The following is a 20,703-nucleotide window of genomic DNA, read 5'->3' on the forward strand; positions in this document are numbered from 1 at the left end:
GGAAGGAGCTGCATCTGCACCGCAACCCCCGCTGCCATTTTAGATACCGAGGTGGAGCTTTCCATTTCTTGTACGCACAAGACACGCATGGATCACAGAGGCCGCAGAGTAAAGACAAAATAGGAGAACTCATTGATCACCGCTCCTTGTCATTCCGGATCAAGTATATGTACAGCAGAGAGCTCAAAATGGATGCGGGTGAATCTTATTTAGCAATGACACAAACACAAATAGCTCGGTTTAGTTGCTGATGTCACATGCAGGAGTACGTCGAGTCCAAAAATTGCCAGGAATGTGCTGCAGGAAGCCTGATAGGCAAAAGCGATCCATCCAGTGAGGGAGTGTTTAACCATTTCTTAGTGGAAGAAATATGGCTGCTCATGTTAAACACGTAATTTTCTGGATATAATACTGCAGATGCAGACTAACAAAATGTCTAGATTAATATAAAATACAAGATCCAGCTTTGCATGTTGTTTAATCCCACAATAATCTGTAGGTTATCTAGCAGATAATCCTTTATGTGAACTTCTAGGACACAAGCAGCAGCTCAAAAGTTATCAGCGTCCCACATCTTGCGCAAGATGTTCAGACGAGTTGAGAACAGAAGCATCTGTAAAGATAAAGTGTGGCAAAACGAGCTGTGGAACATGCTGCGTGTATTGCAAAAGAAATCAGACAAGAAGATCCTCCCCGTGCTCCTCCAGCTTTATTGATAGTTTAAAATTACATTTCTATTTTCTAGGACTTCAGTTGCACTTTCCTTCCGACTTAAAAACTGAGTACAAGCAAATGGTATTTATACAGTAGTCTAAGTGATATTGTACAAAAATAACATTTTTGATTTTCTGTGAAAACATTTTTCATTCCCAAATAACTCCTAATTCTGCCGTTCTGACAACTGTTGATGTTAAGTTTTGCCAAGGTAAAAAAAAAAAAAATTCCAAAGCCATTTTAAAAGGAAAAGTCTGCCTTGGACTACCGTGTTACTTAAATTGTAAACAGATTTCTATAAAAGAGCATGTTCCTTTTAACAACTCCAAAATTTTTATATCTTAGTAATATAACATGTAGTTTGTTATCGCCCACTTAGCTGCTGTAGGGCTGAAATGCATCATGTTATGAACTGTTTCCATGTCATACTCTCTTGGCCAACTCATATCCCACTAAAACAAACCAAAATGACCATACATGGAAGTTTGGTTTCCATTTACTCCCTTCTTCTATCTCATTTTACTGAGATACACTTCCACAAGCTCAGAGGTCCTATAGATTCCCATATGTTTAGTCCCGTTTATTCATCATCTCTGGTCACCAGTGGCTTGGAAAGGGGGGTTCTTTAACAAAGCATTATACATAACACCGCTACCAAACTAAAACATTTTTTGTATTGAATGCAGAAAGATATTTTTTTCACCCCTTTCTTTGTATTACATGTCGAGAGGCTCACTGGCCTGGGACTAGCCTCTGTTAGCCAACCTTTGGCCAGTGAAGAGGATTCAGAGAAAATAATACAACCAACCATCAATCTGAAAAAAGGAGGGGCAACAGAGGGCACTGATTATGCGGTGGCTTCAATGGTGCACTCTTTTGCCAGGTGGCCTGCCTTTCCGCAGTTGTAGCAGTTAGTCTCGCTTGCTTTACTGCAGTGTACAGCAACGTGACCAATCTCACCACACCTGAAAAAGAAAGAATGTGGCGAGTGTGATAAAAGCAGACTGTAAAATTAACACAGAAGTATACCTAAAGATTAGAATTGGAGGGCTTCAAAATAGTAGAAATTTGGTCAAACTGTAGCACCAGGCTTGCTTCTCCAAACAGAACCATATTTACCTGTAACATTTCACCTTATCGCACAGCTTCTGGATGTGGCCAAACCCACCGCAGGAGTAGCACTTCTGCTCATTGGCGTGATCGCAGTCACGGGCCATGTGACCAGCTTTCCCGCAAGTGTAGCAGAGCTGCTCTCTCTCCTTTTTGGGCTCCTTGCAGTCCCGGGAAATGTGACCACTCCTGTGGCAGTTGTAGCACGCTGATCAGGGGGGAAAAAAACGATTAAAAAAAAAAAAAAAACATTTCTGGGAAAGATTGGTACCAAGTAAAACTGAAGAAAAACAATTGGAATTCACACCATCCTCAGTTTGGTCACAGTCCCTGGCCATGTGTCCTTGGTCTCCACACCGATAACAGAACAGCTCTGTAATGACACAGATAGATAAGCAAAGCAGAAAACTACAAGAATCAACCTTTTCCTTTCATTTTCACCCATGCCTTCTATAACTAAATCCAGTTTATATTGGGTGTGGCAAGAATAGTATAGTACCCTTGCCTCGTCCTCGTCCCCTGCCACGGCCACGCGAACCACTGGCATTAGGGCAGTGCTTGACCCAATGTCCAGAGCGGCCACATCCAAAGCACTCACTGTTGCTGCTCATCTCCATTACCTTCAAGAAAAAACAAAACAGAAATTAGTTAACACATCGTTTCATGTACTCAATGATCCTTATGAACACTGACTTTCAGTTGTTTTTCAGTTGTTCGCTTTAGCTTTTGTGTCAATTTCAACAAAGACCCCCTTTCCCCCCCTTGGAGAATGTGGCTATCATCTTTGGCACTTTCCAAACTTCCAGTTTTGATGTGACCATCAAGTCCAACTTAAGTCTAACCTCTGAGAGGTACATGTATGGACATTGTAGATGAAAGAAATGCCCTTTACTGGTGCTAAATTTGGATACCAGTTTGTGTTACATTCTATAGATGACAGTTTAAGTTTAGAATGAAGTTTAAATGTGAAATCTGCACATTAATCTAAGTCCATCTCTATGTGCAGACCACTATTTCACATTTATATTATCAAAAAAATCTTGCAATTTAATTGATGAAACAATTTAAGGCTAAACAAAAAAAATTCTGCCATAAATACCTAACATCAAAAAGTACATGAATATAACAAAAATAATAATGATTTTCAAGGGTGGACAAAGTAGGCTAACTCTTATTGTCTCATGTTTGAAATTGCTTATGCCAGTGTCAAACAACTTTACCACACAACTGAAACACAGTTACTACAGGAGTCATTCTAGTATAATGACTACGGGGTGAGGTCTAATCTAAAATCAAACAATAGTTTTTGCTTTTTTTCTTCTTCCAAGCTCTAGTCTATCATAACTGACCACCAGACTACACTGAACTACTAAGCTAACTTACAAGGCTTCCTCAGCGAGATCATGCTGTAATTGCCCTAGGTCAAACTTCTGTTTGCTGATAGTGCTGAAGATATTCAAATCAGGAAGAATGTGAGTTAATTAGTAATCAATTCTCGCGTATTACCCACCCAAAAGAAGACCTGGGGACACAAAATGACTCAGATAGATTTTATTGACTTTGCATACAGTGAAACGTGTTTCCTTTTTGCTTTACTGTCCATCCAAGTGTCCGTCCCACTTCAACTTTCGTCACTAAACGCCTTCTAAAATTTCGTATAACGTTTATCTACGGGCCACATGGGGACACCCAAAGCGCCTCGATTTGATGGAGAAAGCCGTGATGAAGTAATCCTCGTTAAAACAATCAATTTAATGCCACCCACTGCTGACTGCTACGTAAATAACCACGAAAGCATGCTTACTTAGAAAGCTAGCTTCAGAGGCCAGCATGTCGCATCGTTGATTTGTTGATTTAACGCCTTCAAAGATACCAGCAAACTCGAGGTACAAACAATAGCACGATATCCCGAGTCGTTTAAAAAAAATAACTGTATGTCTGTTAAATGTACATATCTGACTACATGTTTCAGAAATATTTTGCGTTTCCAAAACAGAAATCAAATACCAAAGGTTGAAGCTACGCTAACACGGGCCTAGTCACGTTGATTTTTCTGCGTACTCGCGAGACACCAATGCTGCTGGCTAGTACATGCTAGCACACCACCACACGACCACGATCAAGAAGCACGGTTCAGTCGACGATCAGTCCTCTTTCCCCATATAGAAAAGTGTCTCACCCACCGTTACAGCTATACATTTTCACAATACATTGTTTTCGCGGGCATTTGAGTAAATTTACCATAAGTATAAAATTTCCCGCGCAGGGAGCAAACACCAAAGTCGTTGTGACGAGCTAGCATTAGCGGGCCTGACCAAGATCCCGACGCTCCGTTAATGAGTCTAAACTAAACCAGTGCGTATTTAAAAAATAAAGAAAATTCGTTTAAACGCTCAAGTAACGGTTAACATCAATCTTAACATGCCTTAGTTTCAAAGTTAAAAGATATACAACGTAAATTGATGAAAGTATTTTAATGTCGTTTTATCGCTTACCTTGATGGCTACCTAGCTATGTCAGTGTTTACGCCTCCTTCTTTGCGCTACATGCGGTGCGAGCAGGAGTTCCTGAATTGTCATTCAACGTATCCATTAAAAGCTCGCACAGTCATTGGTCGACTACTCTGCGAGCGGCCAATCAGACATGAGAGGCTCTGGACACCGCCTCTGCGAATCAGCCAATCGTGGCTTTAGAACGGTCCCTTTTCCCTTAATCGACTGACCTTATTTTTCCCCCCTCTTCATGTTCAACATTTAAAAGCATCTTATTAAAACAAACGCTAGAGAATGTTATAGTCTTCGCTTTACCTGCACTACACTCCTCACACAAGAGGACAACACAGCGCTTTTATTAACTATTAATAATACGTTCTTCAAAAATTAACCACATGTGAGAGTCACAGCATGGATACAGTAGGCTTGCCCATACAAAATACTCACAGTTCTTCACATTTAATCTGGAAACTGAAAAGGTTTCTACGTGACAGTTTTTATTTATCATCTTTCTTCATTTTACTGAGGTTAATTTGCCTATAGGACTGAGCAAGTTAAAAACTGGTTGGTCTGCATGTCCCCATAGGCCACATCTAAGTAAAAAATCATAACAAGTACAGCCTTTGATCTCACAATATTTAATAAAAATGTTGGCTGTACATGTATGCCCCTATCATAGAGACTTGAGCAGTTTGATTTAAGACAACTTAAATTAGCTGGGAAAGATTTCAGAAGCAGCTTTGTTTACAAAATTAATACAATAAGCAATTTAGACATTTATCTTGTTAATCCAGTCAGTTGAAAATGTTTAAATGTGTTTGGCATAAATTGGCAAAGACTGGAGTATCATTGTCATAATCTCTGACAGAGCAATCAAGCAACACTGGATTTATCTGAAATTATTTTGCGTTATTAGGTCAATTAAGAGAATAGCCAGGTGAATAATAAATATGTTAAAAATGTTACATTACACTAATGTTTTTCCTCTTATTAAGCATATCTGAATTTACTGTTTATAGGCAAACTGCCGTGTTTGTGAGTGCCCAAAGTTAAGAAATGAACATTAACATGTATTTCTGAAAACTTGTAAGGATCTGGGATATGAATGTTATTGTCAATAAACCTGTAACACTGATTATGATAAAGAGTACAAGGGTATGTGTTTCAAGCTGGTGATTTCTCATTTGCACAACCCCAGCTCTTTAAAAACTCCTACTGTGAGCATCACATTTTGAATACAGGATAACTGATAGAGAGACAATCTGTGGGAGCTGCAAGCATCTCAGCTAACTGGTCTGAGTGCTGTGCCAAATCAATAAGTGGGAAATGCATTCATTTCAGTCTTAAGGTGGCTTTGGTTGTTTTCCTTCAGGGTGGCAATTTCTCTCCTTTCTAGTCTTAATTTTGCAGCTCAAAATGTTTACTGGCGATCTGGCAAAATATAACCACCTGTAAAGCATATTTCTGCACATATTAAGAGAATTTTAATATATCTCACTGACTGATAAACTGTGCTCCTATTGTATGTGGAGTGGGGTACCTTAAAATGATCCACAATGACAAAGCCCTGCCCTCATCTTCACAGAAACAGTATTCGGTGTTTCTGTTACTTGTTTGGTTGAATATCTGTCATTTTCAGAAAAGAAGACCTAGTTGGAAAGTTACATATGAGAACTGAAAGTAGAGTTTCCTGTTGAACTGGATTATGGATGGTAGGTTTTTGATTTTGTTGTTTGACTAAAATAATCTGCTAGTGCTATATGAAAACAACACGAGGATGCTTAATCAACCACTGATTGGAACGTGGTGTTTTATTTTCAGATGGTGTCAACTACAGCTTGCTCAAAAGACCTTATGAACCATCTGTGATTAGGACACCTCAGGGGACCCAGACCTGGAAGCAACAGAGATGGTGAACACATGGTGAGTGTGATAATGTATTAGTTTGGGTAGGATGAAGTGGCGGTGTTCGATGATTTAAAAAAAAAAAAACAGCTGGGATGTTTGAAAAGCATATAAAAATCTAACAGAAATAAAACAATGACGCATTTCTGTGCTGCACATTATAAGTGAGATTTGTTTTTTGTATTGATTACATTTTTTAATAGCTGCAGCCTGCATGGCATACCACAAGACTTCATTGTCCTTTTTGCCACATAAGTATAAGAATTTTAGAATTAAGAGGTGAAAAGGCTATAAAATTATGTCCAGGTCTACAAAATTGCACTGCTCTAAAGTCTCCAGATGATGGTGCCCTTGGAGAGGATTACTCCTTCACACCAAACCGGTAGTGGGCCTTTTCGCTTGCTTTTCAAAAGATACTTTTGCGACTACTTTAAAATAATAATAATAATAATAATTTCAATGCATGTTAAATTTTCATGCGCAGTACCATTTGAGGAGAAGAAAAAACATGTTTTTGCAAGTATGAGCTCTCAGCACGATAGTATGAGGGTGGCGTAAGCTGCACAATATGGCTACAAAGTATCTTATATGTAATGTTATTGCGAACCCAGTAAATTCAGATGTAATCATACTCACTCTTTTATGAGCACAAAAAACCACAATACCAGTAAAGTGGGAGGGCTTAGTTTGTGCTATAGTTGCGCAGTGTGAATGATGCTTGCAACTCTTGATATGACTGCAAGGTCCTGTTTCAATCAGTGGCGTCAGCCGGACGCACGACACCAACTTAAACTGCTTCACCTTCTTCTCCCGAACAACGTAAACATTGAGCTGCAAAGCGAAGCACTGCGGACCTACTTTTTGTGGGGGGAGGTTTTAATTTGAAAGTGCTTCGCTGGATTTGAAGAATATCCCTCGTCGTGTCACTTTGAGGGTCCGACGGACAGACGGATTTTTTCGCTTTTACCACGAATTGGAGATTAAAAAAAAAGAAGAGGAAGAAAAAAAGTTTTCTTCTCTTATTTTGGGTGGTTCGAAAAGGAGACCCGCCTATGACCTTACCCTCTTACATTAATGCAACATTTACCGGATACAGGGTTATTTGATACAGTGTCTGGATCTTTACCGACTTGGAATTATTCCTCTTTTCTTTGAATGCGTTGCAAATATGATGATGTCACCGAGGCCACTTTTTCCTGAAGTTATGGCGGAGCACAACTTTTTTAACTTCTCTTGGTGAGCATATACAGGCTACTGGCCCCTAGCATTGCTACTCTTTGACTCATGTTTGAAGTGCTAACTCTTTAGTTAAAACCGCTTCACCACGACTCGCATTACCAAAGAAATGAATCGTTTGAGCAAGAGAAAATTGAATGGAGGGCGAACGGAGCCGTGCAGTGAAGTTTGACGATATAGTCCGCGTTTGACGGCCTTCAGGCAATTCCATAGTTATAACTGGATCAACCAGGCCTTATAAAACACGTAACTTCTAATAGTTGCTGTAGCAGAACAAAGCACTCACGCACTTCGGTTATAGCCGTACCTTCTTGTCTTTTTCAGCAGCACGTTTTTATTTATTTGGACAAAGTTCAAAACTCAAAAGTAAAGTGATCCCCTCAACCTAACACCTACAAATAATGCTAACCTGCTGAGATTGCTCTCACCTACATTTGCGACTTTGGATACTTGTCACAGGATCTTATGTGGATGCACCACTGATGTGGGCTTGTGTTGCTTAGACTGACTTGCTATGAAGAACAGATCAAAGCTGATGGGAGTAAAATCTTAATTATTCTAGATTTGGCAAACATGCTTTCTCTTGAGGCTCTTTCCTGGATGGGTGACAGCACTTGTTTTGGACACAGTTCCAGCAGCATGGTGGGGAAGGTGGCCCAGCCACAGTTCTGCAAGTTCCTGCTTTTCTGTACTTCTGAAAAAAACAAAAACAAACCTGTGTATCTGCTATGACAGCTAACCAGTGCTAACAGGGCTTTGTTTAAGTGACACCACAGAAAATTAGGGCATACCTACTAAATGTGATGACCTGTGTAAAGCGCTATAGTTTATATTGAAAACAGCACAAGGGGAGTGGGGGGGCAGTAACCTATTTGTTTGTGGTGGGTACATACACCTTGAGTTGTAAGGAGTCCCAGTTGACATGAAAACTACCCTTTTTTATTTGTTTCAATTCATCCTGTGTTGAAATAATTGTGAACCTTGTCTGTGAGTAACTGTGACTGACCCCTGTTAGAGATTTTGTTGGTTTTAATATAGTATAGTTAGTCTACATTTCTTTTACAAGATGGCAAGACTACTAAATCATACATTTAAACCAAAATGTGGTTTTCTGTAACTCAAATAACCACTAATTTGATGCTAACCGAAAGATTCCTTTTACGTTTCCTGTCACACTTTAAGGCATCCTGCTTAGATACCCTTCATATCAGCATTGGGCCCAATCTTGCTATAATCTAAGAAGTCTGCACTCTTTGAGGTTATATTTAGTGATTGCAGCAAAAAAGTTGTCATTGCATTAACCAGTTATGTCTTTGTTGTGGTACCTTTGCATTCTGTGTCACCATTTCATTCAGTTGTAGATGGCATGCATACAAGTCAACTGTGCTTGTCTCTATTAAAAAAAAAAAAAAACTAAACAAAAAAAAACAACCTTAAACTGCATGGCTGAATGTTTGATTTTCAGTACAAGCAGGTTAATACTCAGTTCTGTCAGAAAGATAAATGGTCAGGTGCAGCTGATGTCTTTCATGTTCTTTAATTTGCAGGCTTTTCTACTGTCTTCTTAATCTTTTATTTATTCATCTTGTTTATTTTTTTACATTTCAGACTATTGTAAGCACTTGGCTTTACTAATGGCGCACCCTCAGGGAGTGTGGAAGAGCCTGAGCAACGGTTTTGGAATGAAGGACTCTCCGTTTGAGGGCCCCTGCCTTTCTCCGACCATAGTCCAGGGCTATCCCTGCCAGCGTCGCTCCTCAGATGACAGCAAGATGCCCGACTCAAAGGCTAGCAGCACTATCCGTGTCTACCTCCCGAACCAGCAACGCACTGTGGTGAGTTGATTTCTATTAACGGTGACATACCTGGTGCTTCAGAAAATTTCACCATCATAACTGCAAATAGCAACAGTTCAAAAGTATTGTACTGGTATAAAACTACTCATGGCAATATGGAACATCACAAAAAAATAACTGATTTCTCTTTTGGGGGTATTTTTTGTCATCTCAGGTAAACGTGCGACCAGGTATGACTCTTTACCACTGCCTGATTAAAGCACTGAGGGTGCGGGGCCTGCAGCCTCAGTGCTGCGCTGTCTTCAGGCTGAATTCAGGACAGGGGAGGTGAGCTCAGGACTGCTGTCGATTTTCAAAGCACGGGTAATGAGAATCAGAGCTAAGTGTAGCTGCTTTTTTAGATATCTCATTCCCTTTGTTTTCCCTCCCTCAGTAGAAAATCACGGATGGATTGGAATACCGATTCCACTTCACTAATTGGGGAAGAGCTGCAGGTGGAGGTTTTAGATCACGTCCCCTTGACAACGCATAATTTTGTGAGTACCCAAAAGCACTCAAAAGTATCCTCAGCTCTCAAGAGAGTGTCACTGTTAAAGAAACAAATGAATATTTATCCCTGTCTGTTTCAGGTTCGCAAAACATATCTGAAACTAGCGTTCTGCGATATTTGCCAGAAGTTCCTTCTGAATGGTTTCCGTTGCCAAACATGTGGCTACAAATTCCATGAGCATTGTAGCACCAAAGTGCCCACAATGTGTGTGGACTGGATCAATATCAGGCAACTCTTGTAAGTATATGAAAGCGTGTAAACAACTTGTCCGTATTTTTGTATGTTACATCATAAGTAATAGCTTTTGGAATTGTAACTATATATATATATAAATATATATGAGGTAGGATTTAACATGCAGACAGGATAATAAACAAAAAAAGGTTTTATTGATGCTACAGTTTTTACATGTAGGCCTAAGCTCATATACACAGTTTTGCATGTTTGTGCTCAGTTACTTGCATTTTGCATGCAGGCTGTGGGTAATCTTTTTGAGATCTTTATCAATGACACTGAATAGATGAGCTATTTCCCCTTACAACCACTGTCCTGTGTAGCCGTCAGCTTTTACTTGATTAAACACTGGTGTGTTTGCACGAACACTTTGTTTCTGTCAGATTGTGTCAAACGCCCGGCGAGTGCAATGCCCCGTCTGTGCCACCGCCTTCGTCCCGGCGTATGAGAGAGTCTTTAACGCGGCTTCCAAGGTGAGTCTTGGTATAATTTGCACTCTTAGCGTTATTTTCAAATAAAACTCAAATTGTTAATGTATCTACCCTTTTCTGAAAAAGCCTAAAACAACTTCATTTTTAAAAGGCTTCTCTGAAATGTTTTAATATATTTTACACCCTTAAAAACAATGACACGACAATGACAGAACGAAACATTAAAAAACAAAACAGCAGTCGAAACCCTGTGTTGATTTTGGCTGATACCTGCATGTTACCACCTGCAGATCACTTGGATAGTTTCAGTCTATTAGCAGCATGTGTATCATGTCACTAGCATGCATTTGTATCAAAGTGCGTGCATGTGTGTGTGAGAGAGAGATAAACAAAATGGGGTTTCAATTATGTAAACAGCTTCATGGAACTAGCAGAAGAAAGCAGAAACCACAGGGAACTTTTAAGTTCATAAGGTGTAAAGGCTCTGATCATGAATACATATGTGCTGTTTGAAGGGGTTTTTTTTGTTTTGTTTTTTGTTTGCTTTTGTCCAGCGTTTGTTTTGGGGGTTTTTCCCTATCAGGCATTGTTTGATGTTGTAGGGAGAGCTAATAGTGCAGGCTGCTACTTGCAACTAGATGAGAAATATAGAAAGAAAGTACTTCAATAATTATTAAGATGTTAATATTGTATGCATGCGTGTTTGGGAGAGTGATGCTGTTGGATGGCTATACTGTAAAATCACAGTTGGTGTGATGTTCTTATTTCTACCAGAACCGTAATCTTAATTACATTAAATCTTGTTTTTGAATGACGTCCTTTGCTTTATGAGGGCTTAACCAGTCCAAGGGCTGAAGGAGCCCGGTGTGAAAAGAATCTGTTGTTTCAGTAGCTCTTAAAATGGCTAAAAAGTGCTCTGAGCTGCCAAATTAGCACTTACAAAGTATCAAGTTGTTCCATGTAGAGCACTCCCCAGTGCTCTTTTGAAACATAGTGGGATATTGCCAAAAAGGGGATTGTGCTCAAAGAGTGCTCTCCATGTTTGTGGGTGTGATATAATATGATCTCTGTTTATATACGTCATTGAGCTGGGGTCCTGCTGTCCCAATTTTAACCAGCAGCTACAATACATTACAACTGGTTCGGTAACAGTGGGGTGTACCAAGAGGCTTGAATAAATTAAAAAAAGGAAGCTTTCATTCATGCAAAATTGTGATCATAAATTTGTGGATATTTGAACTTGGGTTCAAATGATTTGTTTTTCCTGTAAGTGAACATCTTAAGTGAGTTATGTTTTTTAGATGTTAGTGAGCTTTGTTCTCTTCAGCTGAGCCAACGCTGATCTTGGCAAATATCAAGGACAAAATACCTCTGAATTTCAAGTTTGCCAAAAATGGCATGAGAAGATGGCTACAATGCAATTGGCTAACAACTACTTCCCTGTAATGTTTTTTTTTCTTTCTTTCTTTTTAATTTCCCTTTGTTTTGTTGTTGTGGTTACAGTATGGTATATTGTATATGACTTTGTTTGTTGGGCATCTGTTGTTGGCAAAAAATGTGAGTTGGGAAAGGGAATGGAAGAAAAATGACAGAAATGAAACCAGAAAGGCTCTAGACTAACTATAACCACACCCAAGCTTGGCCCAAATTTTAAAGAAGTTACAGAATTCAGTTTGTGTTTCTTTTAAATGTCAGTGGTTTGTGCCATCTGAAGCACTGACATTTAAAACCACCTGATTCTTAATATTTAAAATCTTGTTCTCCCTCACAGCTCAGCCTACCGTTATTCCACCCCTCATGCCTTCAACTACGCACCACCCACTGGTGGCGGTCTCTCCCAGAGGCAGCGCTCCACTTCTACACCAAATGTCCACATGGTTAGCACTACTCTGCCTGTAGACAGCAGCGTGATCGAGGTAACTACACACCAAATGGGCCCCTTGGGTGCTCCTGTAGGTTCAGGCTGTCACTCCTAAAATATCTTGTGCTTGCAAGTGTTCTTGGCCTCCATTCCAATGATCTTTGAGTTGCTTTTCTTTTTCCTACTTATCTACCTGAGTGTTAGCTAAGCCACTCAGAAGGGCTTGGTCTGTTTTTCAGCCCGATAGCATCCTGTTTTAACAAATTTTATTATCTGTGACAATTGACTTCCCCCTGGTTCGTTCTAGCTTCTGCTTTATTGCAGCTGCTGTTCTTGCATAATCGGTTCAATCATTTTGAATGCTTTGTAGATCTTTTCCCCAGTTTCTGTCCAGGTAAAACCTGGAAATCCATTTTGTCTTTGTTCTTTCCTCACTTTCCTTTGCTCTGTCCCTTTGCCTCCTGTCTCTTCACTGGCCTGTTGTATTGTACCCTTCTGGGGAGTAGCTAGACTGCCTGAATACCTCCCCCAGCTCCTGGTGCCATAGATTCTGGCTGAAGAGGAAAGTAGGTATTGTGCACTTCTCCCAGTCTTTTGTTGAGGCCTCACCTGAGAGTCCAGAAAAGGTTAGAAAGCAGAGTGTCTGTGTGCAGTCTCAATGGCATGCCTTGCAAGCAGGCTATCTGCATTCACATCTCTTAGATGTACTGTCAAACCATGAGTGACAGCACAGCACAAGGCCTGGTGTTTGCACAAGCTAACAAAACTTTGCTTGTGGTTTTCTTTTTTTCTTTGTCTCTTTAGGATGCAATGCGTGATCATGACTCGGGTAAGTCTGCATTTCATTAGCTTCATGTCATGTACTTTTGTGTCTTCTTCCTCACTTCAGTTTCCTATTTTGTTGTGCAAAACAAAAAGTTCACAAATTATTTTGACTAACTGAATATCTCGCGATCTCCTGCTCCCTCTAGTGTTTTGTTGATATGCTCACTGAGCATTAACTACCATCATGCGTGAAAAGAGTAGGGGTGGGAATTGATAAGATTTTCACAATTACGATTCCATTTTTGATTCTGTTTAACAATTCGATTCTTTATATCGATTCTCCTATCGATTCTTATTTTTTTTAAAAAGGAGAACACACAGGTCGATTAACTTAGAACTTTGTTTTATGTCTTCTCTTTGAACAAGATAGAAATTTAGGAGTAGCATGGCCTTACAAACCCAACAGTGAGATATTAAGAGATCCACAGCCTTTGATGGGGTGTCACGGGTCCACAGGGGAAAAAAAATGTGAATGTAAAATATTAATAAAATAAATATTCTTCTGTAGCAATAACAAAGTATAACATAAATTATTCTGTAACAATTACACAAGAATATCCAGTAATGTCCCTGCCTACAATTAAACACATTCACTTACTGAAAATCGGGGCATCTGCTGTGGCAAATGGGTGCAAGCCTTTTACCACAAACTTAGTCACTGCTCGGTGACATTCGTCTATCCTGGCCTGAAAGGAGACGCTACCGGTAGACTGCAGCGAGAACTGCCAGCATCTGAGCCAGCCAGACTCTGTCACTCTCATCGTGGTCATCTAAATGCACAGTAAAGGCAGGTTTTGTAATAAGGCCGATCGCGCTAACATAATATGCACTGTTAGTTGATTATTTACCTGCCATGTTAACGGGAGAGGACGTGCAAACATTACCGCCGCTGCTGGGTTGAGATTCACGAGTCTGGAGCGGAATTAAAAACACGAGATTCATTTAAAGTTATCGTGTGTTTTGTGAGCAAATGCTTTTGCATATTCGTAGTGTTTCCTCCCTTTAATGAAATATCTACTTTGCAAGTATTGCAAGTTGCCCTGTTGTCATCCGTATAACCAAACTTTTGAGCGTTTGTGCCGCTTAGGTGCCATGTTTCCTGTCAGGTAAATGACGCTACGCAACGTGGTGACGTCATTCGAGGCGACTGGAATCGATAAGGGAATCGTTTGCAAAAATGGCAAACGATTCCAATTAATTGAAACAGTGGGAACCGGTTCTCAACAAGAACTGGTTTTCGATTCCCATCCCTATAAAAGAGTGAACTTGATGAGATGCCTATATAACACATAACCTGGATCCATATCATTCACTAAGTCTTCTATGCTTAATTCCTATATACTCTTTTGCTTTGTATTCCTGAAGCGGGGAGTTCACCCAACCAGAGTCCTACAGGCTGGACCCAATCCCAATCCAAAACCCCTGCACCTGCCCAGCGAGAGAGGGCCCCATCCCTCAACACTCAGGACAAAATTAAAATAGTAAGCTTTGTTTTTTTTTGTCTTGTATATTTAATGATATCAGACAGTTTGGTGCACTCTTGATTTCCCCTTCAGAATGAAACCTTATGATTAAGGTGTATTTCTGCTTTGTATGACATCAGTTGCATCTTTTTGATTCCTGTTTACTCAGAGGCCTCGGGATAAGCGTGACTCCAGTTACTACTGGGAGATTGAGGCCAGCGAGGTTTATCTGCACTCCCGCATTGGTTCCGGCTCCTTCGGAACTGTATTCAAAGGAAAATGGCATGGTAGGAATGAGCTGCAGATGCTACGCACCATCACGTGTATCACTTCCCAGAGTTTCCTGACAGAAAAAATAAACAATAAGCAGAGTGAATGCAGAATTGCTGGTCATACGAGTTTTGTGGATTTCATTATTATTTTTGCTGTAGGTGATGTAGCAGTAAAGATTTTAAAGGTGACAGACCCTACACCAGAGCAGTTCCAGGCATTCAGAAATGAAGTGGCAGTCCTCAGGTGAGAGTGCATAAAAATGTTTTTCTTACCAGCATTAAGATTTTCAGGTGTTTTTAATATTTTATATTTTTGACTTCTTATTGAGTCATCTACATTTCAAATGTTTTTCTGATCTTTGATATGGTGATTTCCTCTTCTTTTCTGCATCTGGTCACAGGAAAACACGACATGTCAACATCCTGTTGTTCATGGGTTATATGACTAAGGACAACCTGGCCATTGTGACACAGTGGTGTGAGGGTAGCAGCCTCTACAAGCACATACATGTCCTGGAGACAAATTTCAAGATGATCCAGCTCATAGATATTGCCAGGCAGACTGCTCAGGGCATGGAGTAAGTTGTACAGAATCTCACTTCTTTCTTAAAATCAAATCAACAATAACTGGGATATAATTATTTTTTTCTTCATTTTCAGCTATCTTCATGCAAAGAACATCATTCACCGAGACATGAAATCAAACAGTATCCTTTCTATTGGTTTTTCAGTGTCTGTTAATGGGGGAAAAAAAACCCAAAAAAACAAAAACGTATCCACCTGGTGTACAGGATGTGTTTTTCCTCAGTGTAATTCCTTGACTGTTGTGCAGACATTTTCTTGCATGAAGGGCTAACAGTAAAAATTGGCGACTTTGGTCTTGCTACGGTGAAAGCAAGGTGGAGTGGCTCACATCAGGTCGAGCAGCCTTCTGGATCCATTCTTTGGATGGTTAGTAACACCATATGGTGCTGATCCAAAGTTAAATTTTTTAATTATCATCTAATGATGCAATTATCATCTTCTTTTTAAAAAAATTATCATAGATTATATAAAGCATTGGAACAAGCTGGGACTGTCAGTCATTGAGGAATAAGATTATTTTAACTATGTTAAAGTTTGAAAGTTCATCCCTAAGAACTTAATTCCGCTGTAGCAACAAGTGGGCTATATTAAGGGACTTGATGAGTTGTGATTAGATAGTAGCATTAAACCATCTATTTAAAAAAACCTGACTTGGTTTCTTTTTCTATGTTTACAGGCTCCTGAGGTTATCCGGATGGAGGATAATAATCCTTACAGCTTCCAGTCTGATGTCTATTCCTATGGAATTGTTCTCTTTGAGCTCATGACGGGAGAGCTCCCATACTCCCAGATAGGAAATAGAGATCAGGTAAAGATGTTTAAATGTATTACACTAATGGTTTAAGAGTATATCACTGCATCTTTGATGACATTAAAGAACTTAAGTCTCTTTTGTCATGCAAATAAAAGTCACTTGGCTAGAACATTGATTTTGTTAGACATAGTGTTAACTTAAGGGTTCCAGTGCTGTATGCCTGCAATCAGACACATGTCTAAGCTGTAGCTCTCTGCAAACCTAGGCTAGAAGGTGGTGGAAAGACACTGTGTCACTGTCTGAAGGGGGTTGTGGAGCTGGCCCAAGGCCCACTGTGGAACAGAGGCGAGCGCCATGGAGCCACTGGCCTAATTTTAGACCCCGTAACACAACCCTGTATGTGTGTGAGAAAAGGGGAGCATGGGTGTGCATATGTGCATGTTTAGGTGTTTTTGTCCTCTCGTAGACCATGAGTCCTGCCCTGGGTCATATGTGGCGTCTTACTGAATTTACTTCACTGTGTTTGTATTCAGATTCAATTAAAACCTTTGCACAGTGCACCCGTAAATCTTGTGATCCACTATTCTTTTCTGTTCTCCTTGATACTGTAGCATGACTTTGAACTGTGCTGATCTGGCAGGCACATAGAGTACGTGTCATCCTTTATCTCTGCAGCATCGCGCACTCATGCCATATCTTTATCTGCAAGATGGACTGATCAAGCACTGATCAGTCGTCCACTACAGATGTACTGGCTTTAAAATACTTTAGAATGTGATTGCTGTTCTACTCGGTCTGCTATTTCTGACTTTCCCGTTAGATTATCTTCATGGTGGGAAGAGGCTATCTATCTCCAGACCTCAGCAAGCTCTATAAAAACTGCCCCAAAGCCATGAAAAGGTTGGTGGCTGACTGCACCAAGAAGTCCAAGGATGAGAGGCCACTCTTTCCACAGGTGAGCTACTCTCATGGCAGTTGTAGATCATCAAGCTCAATTGTTAGCGTTTTGTTTAACCCTGTTTAAATCTCTCTCTTTTTTAAAAAATTTAGATCTTGTCCTCCATTGAGCTTCTCCAGCATGCCCTCCCTAAGATAAACCGCAGTGCCTCAGAACCGTCCCTGCACAGAGCCACTCACACTGAGGATATTAATGCCTGTACTCTGACCAGAGTGCCTGTTTTTTAGAGGCTCAGACAGCACTACCCTTCCTCCTCGGCTTCCGCTCACCCACCTCCTCTGCCTCATCGACTTATATGAATTAGCTCAAACATTCAGTATTCCCAAATTCTCCATAAAGATGCTAATGTAGCTCGACAGATACATATCCAGTCATACAAGACATAAATTACATACATACATGCTAATCAGTAAATTGTGTAAGAAAAAGAGGAGAGAGGGAAGTGCATCTGCAACTATGGAAGGGATTGATTAGTGTTGGATTGCATTTGGATGTACACATGAAGAGGATGGCATAAGATACGTCAAGGTGATGTCTTGGTTATCACCATATATATTTTAAATGTATGCCAGGGCTTCATGCTGGCATTGGATTTGGTATAACTTGTAAATAAATGCACGCACACCTACCTAAGACAACCATGAATGGACATTGAAGAAAGCTCAAGACAGATGTTTCTCTCAGTTTGGGCTCTGTGATGTGAAGCCTGTTCTCCTACCAGAATGTTCTGTTCTCTGATGAAAAGGACTTTTTAAGCTTACCTGCCTTAAGAGGAAATGAAGCCTGGATTAAGATCCTGCACAACTTCACCTCCTCCTGTTATCACAAAGCAGTTGGATGTAGTCCATTTAGTTGCACAGTAGTAGTTGATTTATGTTTTTATTTTTTTGCGTTGTCTTAAATGATAATGGAGTAGACGTGGGGGGGTTTTTGTCTTTGTGTTGTTGTTGACTTCTTTTAATTGTCTTTATTTTTTGGGGTCCTTTTGGATGAATTATAGTCTGTCAGACAGCTGGCATATGTGATGTTGGATACATGCACATTCTTCAAAGCAAAAACAATGGATATGTTTCAGCAGTCTGCACAAAGGTGTCATACCTCTGAGTAAACCGATACCCACACGTCTTTATCACTTCTTACATTGTTAGGTTATGATGAGCTGGACATTAGGCAGTTGTCTTAAATATTTAAAATTCTTTGGAAACTAATTTGTATTTGGTTACCATGTCACTTTCAGGCAGTTAAATGTTTTATTGTGAACTTGGTGAGAAAGTTGTTTATTTGATATTTTAATAAAAATTAAGTTAAATTCCTTTGCCAAAATAGACTATATGGATCGTCTTTGTAACTCATATGGACATGTAGGTAGTTCTGTGAGATTTTGGACCGTAACATATTTTATTAATTGTTTTTTGCCTCCACGGTGGGTTTTTCAATCACTCATATGTGATAGAAGTATAGACTTTCAGCTTTAATACAGAAATTTGTATTAGCTGTTGAAGAATTAGTCATTTTTATATACAATCCTCTACTTAAGTGAATGGACAGTTGACTGTTTCACCTGTTACTTCAATATTCCTTGACAAGTTAAGCTGATAGAAGATTATTTCAACTTGTATTTATATACTGTTCATTAGAGCACAAAATATGCCAGTGAAAGAGGCCATCATTAAACTGAAAAACCAAAATAAATCACAAAACATTTGTAGGAATCTGGTACAATCTTTACAAGAAGAAATGCACAGGCCAGTTCAGAAATTTCAAAAGGCCTGAAAAACCACAGACAACAAAGTGATTGCAGAATTTTATATTTTATAAAGAAAGACCACAATATCTAACCAAGTGAAAAATACTCTTGAGGCAGATGTGTCATTGTCAAAGTCAATTAAGAGATGGCTTCATGAATGTAAATAGAAACTGTTGAAAACAGTTTAAACTAGTTGCTCTGAAGAACTGGAAAGAGAGTTTAAACTTTGCCAGAAAACCTCTAAGAGCCTCCACAGCTCTGGAAAAAAAATCTTTGGCTAGATGAAACTACCAGATTCATTTGTACCAGAATTTTAGGAAAAGAAGTGTGGACGAGAAAAATATCTACCACATTATCTGTCAAACATGGTGGAAGCAGTCTTCAAGGATGGGCATATAAGGCTGCCGATGAAACTGGTTCATCAGTGTTTATTGATGATGTGTACAGGGTTACACACCCTGCTCAGATTCAGCCAAATGCTGCAATGCAAAGCTAATTGGGGGGAACTTTGCACTGAAAATGGATAAAGACCAAAGCAAACTGTAAAAGAAACTTGAGTGTTTCAAGCCTGAGAAATGTTATGTTCTTCAAGGGGCCAGAGCATGGTTTTCAGTTACTGAAGACAAAACAAAAGGCAGAGACACAAACAAGCAGCAACAGAAACCAGCTGGAGTGATGCTTATGGGTTCTAGACTTCAGGCATTCATTGAGTGAATTTTCATGAAGGTTTTAAAAAAATTCTATGTATATTTGAAATTATATTAGTTTGTCCAGTTACTTTTAAGTCTCTGAAAATGGGGGATGGGGAGGAAATGTACAAAAAATTGAAGCCATCCTTCAGCAGTAAATTTGATTTTTGCTAAATCTTTTGAATTCAAGCTGAAAGTCTGTGCTTCAATCATTTCCCAATAGTTTGATTTAAAATTCACTATGGGAGTGTACAGAGACAAAGTTACAAAAAAAAAAAAGACTCGACCAAAACTGCATATTGATTAAAAATACTTTTAATTCCAGCAATGAAAGCAGGTGATGTAGACATTATTATTATTGCCTTAGTTCTTGTTCACTAGCACAGCAAAATCCCACACATGTGTAAGGGTTTGTGGCATGTTTGCTGTAGCAGTGGCAACGTGCTGCAACCTCACAGGGGATACAGTCCAGACACGCCACCAAGGGATTCCACCATTGGCTGATGACACTGTGCACTGTATAGCCACTGGCAGACTCAGTGGAACAACAATCATTCAGCAAGGGAGGGACATGTGGTGGAAAGAGAGAGGACAGTTATTTTGTTTTAGTGTAAACATCCAATGTGCAGTTCCTGCTGGGCAGGACCACTTAATTGGTTTAGTCCCAAGAGCAAATTTATAGTAAATATAGGGGGAAAATGACCATGCTCTAAATGTGGAAAGTTTTGTTTGTATGTGGCCCTTTGCATTGAAGACAGCAGGAAATAAGAGGGAAGCTCTTCGAGTTCTTCTTTTGTTTTCCTTTAAATGATGCCCAGCACGGGGGAAATACAGAATGACGTGATCAAAGGTAGAGCAACACAACAAGAGCAAACTCTTAGGTCAACCACTAGTCATCTATTTTTACAACTGCTATATGTGTTTATCTGTTCTATTTCTGCAACCTGACAAGCCACACAAGCTGGTTAAAATGAAGTCAACAGGTCCTAACTGCCCTACTTTCTTGGATTACAATAGCACCATCTACTGGTTTTTCCTAGGTGTTGATAGTTGTCAGTAGAGGAAGATGTAATGTCATCAG

At 39.7% G+C, this 20,703-nt stretch overlaps 2 protein-coding genes across 8 annotated transcripts; one reads left to right on the plus strand and one right to left on the minus strand.

The window, feature by feature from the left end:
• Positions 1-692: 692 nt before the first annotated feature.
• cnbpa (CCHC-type zinc finger, nucleic acid binding protein a) lies at positions 693-4,462 on the minus strand. 3 transcript variants are annotated; one of them, XM_004546173.2, is made up of 5 exons: positions 4,320-4,462; positions 2,330-2,444; positions 2,132-2,197; positions 1,834-2,032; positions 693-1,679 (listed from the first exon to the last, which is right to left on the minus strand). In XM_004546173.2, exons 2-5 carry the CDS (start codon positions 2,439-2,441, stop codon positions 1,562-1,564), a joined length of 495 nt encoding a protein of 164 aa, XP_004546230.1. In that variant the 5' UTR covers positions 2,442-2,444; positions 4,320-4,462; the 3' UTR covers positions 693-1,561. The 3 variants fall into 3 exon arrangements, with proteins under 3 accessions (XP_004546230.1, XP_004546229.1, XP_012773311.1); XM_004546172.2 differs by having other exon boundaries at positions 2,324-2,444; XM_012917857.2 differs by lacking the exon at positions 4,320-4,462 and adding an exon at positions 3,208-3,228 and having other exon boundaries at positions 2,324-2,444.
• A 1,429-nt stretch (positions 4,463-5,891) lies between these two features.
• On the plus strand, positions 5,892-18,509 carry raf1a (Raf-1 proto-oncogene, serine/threonine kinase a). Of its 5 annotated transcripts, XM_004546175.4 has the most exons (19): positions 5,892-6,028; positions 6,138-6,239; positions 9,066-9,292; positions 9,468-9,580; positions 9,687-9,789; positions 9,883-10,040; positions 10,421-10,510; positions 12,240-12,384; positions 12,836-12,955; positions 13,134-13,158; positions 14,520-14,635; positions 14,787-14,904; positions 15,049-15,133; positions 15,291-15,467; positions 15,550-15,596; positions 15,722-15,840; positions 16,151-16,282; positions 17,049-17,183; positions 17,279-18,509. In XM_004546175.4, exons 3-19 carry the CDS (start codon positions 9,092-9,094, stop codon positions 17,411-17,413), a joined length of 2,019 nt encoding a protein of 672 aa, XP_004546232.1. In that variant the 5' UTR covers positions 5,892-6,028; positions 6,138-6,239; positions 9,066-9,091; the 3' UTR covers positions 17,414-18,509. The 5 variants fall into 5 exon arrangements, with proteins under 5 accessions (XP_004546232.1, XP_004546231.1, XP_023010679.1 ...); XM_004546174.3 differs by lacking the exons at positions 5,892-6,028; positions 6,138-6,239 and adding an exon at positions 6,944-7,457; XM_023154911.3 differs by lacking the exons at positions 5,892-6,028; positions 6,138-6,239 and adding an exon at positions 6,944-7,457 and having other exon boundaries at positions 9,690-9,789.
• The last annotated feature ends 2,194 nt before the right edge of the window (positions 18,510-20,703 follow it).

Source organism: Maylandia zebra, linkage group LG20 (genome assembly GCF_041146795.1).
Source record: "Maylandia zebra isolate NMK-2024a linkage group LG20, Mzebra_GT3a, whole genome shotgun sequence".
Classification (NCBI taxonomy): Eukaryota; Metazoa; Chordata; class Actinopteri; order Cichliformes; family Cichlidae; genus Maylandia; species Maylandia zebra.